Below are 3922 nucleotides of genomic sequence, written 5' to 3'. Positions count from 1 at the left end.
TGTAATAATCTGAACAATAAAGATTTAATTTAAAAAATATATATATTTATATCAAGTCCAAAGGTGTAAATAGGGACTCCCTCTCAAACATGATATATGTTTACCTTTATATTAAGGCCCGTCATTTTATATATTTATTGTGAAAATATTCTCACATGTTCATGTAGTTAACAGTATCATTAATCATTGTGTGTCATTCATCTAGGTTCAAAAGGTGTCAGTCTATGACCAATCATCATTATTTTGTACACAAAACAGTCTCACACTGCCTTACAATTTCTTTTTTTTTTAATATGTTTTATTTGTTTTTAGAGAGAGAAAAAGGAAGAGGGAGAGAGAGATAGAAACAACTATGAGAGAGAAACATTGATCAGCTACCTCCTGTATGCCCCCTACTGGAGATCAAACCCTTAACCTGGGCATGTTTCTTGACCAGGATTCAAACCAGTGACCTCTTGGTGAATGGGACAGCAGTCAACCAACTTTGCCACATGGGACAGGGTGCCTTAAAATTTCTTAATGGCAAATGAATGCAGTATTCTGAGTCATGTCTTGAGCCAAACACTAATCCATTTTAACTCTTGTATTTTCCTCCACCACCTTGGCCTTCCCATAACCGCCAACACAGTCTCTACTCTTCTTTTTGTTTTCTCTTCCAGTGTGCTCCTCTGATAACATGAGCCTGCCAGAAAACAGATTCAAAGTCAATGCTGAATACCCAGCTCAGAGGGAACACTGATGCTTCCTGCCCGTCCTATTTTGCTCTCACCAATGGCCGTGTATGGTGGCACCATAATGGCTGTGAGAGAGGCCCTGGTGTATGTGAGGAACATTCTGCTGCCATTCTGGCTGGGGGTGATTCTGTTCCCATATGGATGGTTCTTGATTGTGCACGCCCAACGCCATGGTCCCCCAGAAGTGGTGATTCCCTTGAAGGTAACAGGCACTGACACTGGCATGAAGACTGGAGACTGGCTCTCTTACAGAATGCATTTTGGAGGGCGGAATCAGGTCATACACATGAAGGTCAACAGGCATTTTCTATCCAGACACTTCCGAGTGGTTACCTACTCAGACCAGGGCATTCTTCTTGAGGACCAGCCTTTTATCCAGAATGACTGCTACTACCATGGTTATATGGAGGGGGACCCAGAATCCCTGGTTTCCCTCGGTACCTGTTTCGGGGGCTTGCAAGGAATATTACAGACAAATGACATTGTTTATGAAATAGAGCCCAAGAGACTTTCTACCACGTTTGAACATTTCATATATAAAGTGGACAGTGAGGAGACACAATTGCCATCCATGAGATGTGGAGTAACAGATGAAGAAATAGCACGACAACTAAAGTTTCAAGAGAGTGCTAATTTCACTTTGATGCAGAGTGGGTATGAAGGCTGGTGGACTCACAGGCGGCTTCTTGAACTGGCTGTGGTGGTGGAACACAATCTCTATCTTCATCACAAACGTAACACCACAGCTGTGCAGTATGAAGTATTACTTGTAGTCAATGCAGTAGATAACTTTTTGAATTCACTGGATGTTGATGTGGTTTTCATGGGAATTGAAGTCTGGACTGAAAAAAACCCGACTTCATTAGATAACATAGGTGGTGGTCTAGGCGGATTTTGCAATTGGAAGCAAACTAGCTTTAATAAGCGCATTCCTCATGATGTTGCACATCTTTTTGTAAAGCGTGACTATGGTATGGTTTTTGGCCTGGCCAATGTGGGAACAGTATGTGACTATGAATTTAATTGTGGAGTGGAAACTTTAATGGATGATACTTTACATTCTTTTGCATATGCTGTGGCACATGAGATTGGTCATAATTTTGGTATGCATCATGATGTACCACCTTGTACATGTGGACATACAAACTGCATCATGCTTCCAGTAAAATCAAGTGGAACTACATTCAGCAACTGCAGCTATGCTAGCTTCATGGACACCCTTGCTACGAAAAATTGTATGTACATTTCATCAAATACAGGGAACGTCTTCACACTTACACGGTGTGGGAACAGTGTGGTTGAAGAAGGAGAACAGTGTGACTGTGGAGCTTTACATTTGTGTATGAAAGATCCTTGCTGTGAGTCCAACTGCACTCTCAGCCCTGGGGCTACTTGTGCTTCTGGGCTTTGTTGCAAATACTGCCAGATCGTTCGAAGAGGAAAAGTTTGTAGAAAAAAGGAAAATGAGTGTGATCTCCCAGAGTGGTGCAATGGGACATCCTACCATTGTCCAGAAGATGTGTACTTGCAGAATGGGATGCCATGCAAGGACGGTGGCTCCTGCTATGAAAAGAGATGCAATGACCGTGAAGAGCAGTGTAGGAACATTTTTGGCAAAGAGGCCAAGAGTGCAAATCAGCGTTGCTACACAGAAATAAACACCCGAGGTGACCGTTTTGGGAACTGTGGTCTAATGAGCTCTACATACGTAAAATGTGACATCTCAGATACCTTGTGCGGGAGGGATCAGTGTGAAAACGTGACAAAACTTCCCCTTCTGAGAGAACATTCTACTGTGCATTGGACTCAGTTCAAAGGCGCCACCTGCTGGGGTACCGACTACCACTTCGGGATGACCATACCTGACATTGGTGATGTGAAAGATGGGACAGAGTCTGGGGCAGAACATGTCTGCATCCAAAGGAAGTGTGTCCATAGGTCACTTCTGGTAACTGATTGCTCACCTGAGACCTGCAATCTGAAAGGCGTCTGCAACAACAGGCAGCACTGCCATTGCAAATGGGAGTGGGACCCTCCCTTCTGCCTGGAAAGAGGTCACGGAGGTAGTATTGATAGTGGGCCACCCCCTTGGAGAAAAAGGTTGAAAATCAGGAAAGAGAACAAGTACCTGCTACTACTCTCGTTGGTCCGTTTTATTTGTTTATTAGGCTTGCTTATTTTTGCGGTTCTTAACATTCAGCACTACAGATAAGAATGAAGAGCAGAATGTGCCAACTTCACATGAATAAGAAGAGCAAAATGCCACGATTTTAGCCAAAGAAGAAGAGCAAGATGTTCCAATTACATCTAAGGAAAAACAGCAAAATGTTCTACTACTTTTTGGAAGAAAAGGAACAATTCACTATTTCAAAGAAGAAGTTCAGTCTGACCCGATTTCCCTTGTAGGAAATTTTAGTCTCCTGGCTGTAGAAATGTTACAGAATGTGTCACAGACCATTGACATAATGCCCAAGAATTTTTATTATTTGGGATCCTAAAATATTGACCATTAAACAATTCCCCAAATATCCTAATTTCTTCAATATTACTCCTTTTTTATTTTAAATAGTATTTTACTTCAGGAAATTAGCCTCTTTGTGTTTCCTCAGAAAAGGTACAGCTAATGGATATTGTTTATTTGTGTGTTTTTAAATTGTTGTCTCAATTCTATCCATACTTCCCATTTGTACTCTGCTTTCTCACACAGAGAATACAAATATAGAAATTAAATGTCTTCTTTGCCAGTCCTCATTGCTACTTTCTTCAATAGTTGGCAATTAAAGGGAGACTGAAAACCTGAGAAATCTTTTTTTTTAATTCTTTATTGGTTAAGGTATTACAAATGTGTCCTTTTCCCCCCCCAATTAACCCCTCCCCCACTCATGTTCTCATCCCCCTGTTGTCCATGTCCATTGGTTTGGCTTATATGCATGCATACAAGTCCTTTGGTTGATCTCTTCCCCTTACCCCCTCCCTCTCCTTCTTTCCCTCTGGGGAGTGATAGTCTGATCGATATTTCTCTGTCTTTGGATTTGTCCCTGTTTATCAGTCTATGTTGTTCTCTATAATCCACAAATGAGTGAGATCATGTGGTATTTATCTTTCTCTGACTGGCTTATTTCACTTAGCATAATGCTCTCCAGTTCCATCCATGCTGTTGCAAAAGGCAAGAGTTCCTTCTTTTTTAC

General features: G+C 41.6%; 1 protein-coding gene across 1 annotated transcript; it reads left to right on the top strand.

Annotated features, from left to right (window-relative positions):
- The first annotated feature begins 771 nt into the window (after positions 1-771).
- LOC102259779 (disintegrin and metalloproteinase domain-containing protein 25) lies at positions 772-2946 on the top strand. Its single transcript, XM_005882694.1, has one exon. It carries the CDS (start codon positions 772-774, stop codon positions 2944-2946), a length of 2175 nt encoding a protein of 724 aa, XP_005882756.1.
- The last annotated feature ends 976 nt before the right edge of the window (positions 2947-3922 follow it).

This window comes from Myotis brandtii, unplaced genomic scaffold, assembly GCF_000412655.1.
Source record: "Myotis brandtii unplaced genomic scaffold, ASM41265v1 scaffold733, whole genome shotgun sequence".
Classification (NCBI taxonomy): Eukaryota; Metazoa; Chordata; class Mammalia; order Chiroptera; family Vespertilionidae; genus Myotis; species Myotis brandtii.
This window is presented reverse-complemented; position numbering and strand designations above follow the sequence as displayed.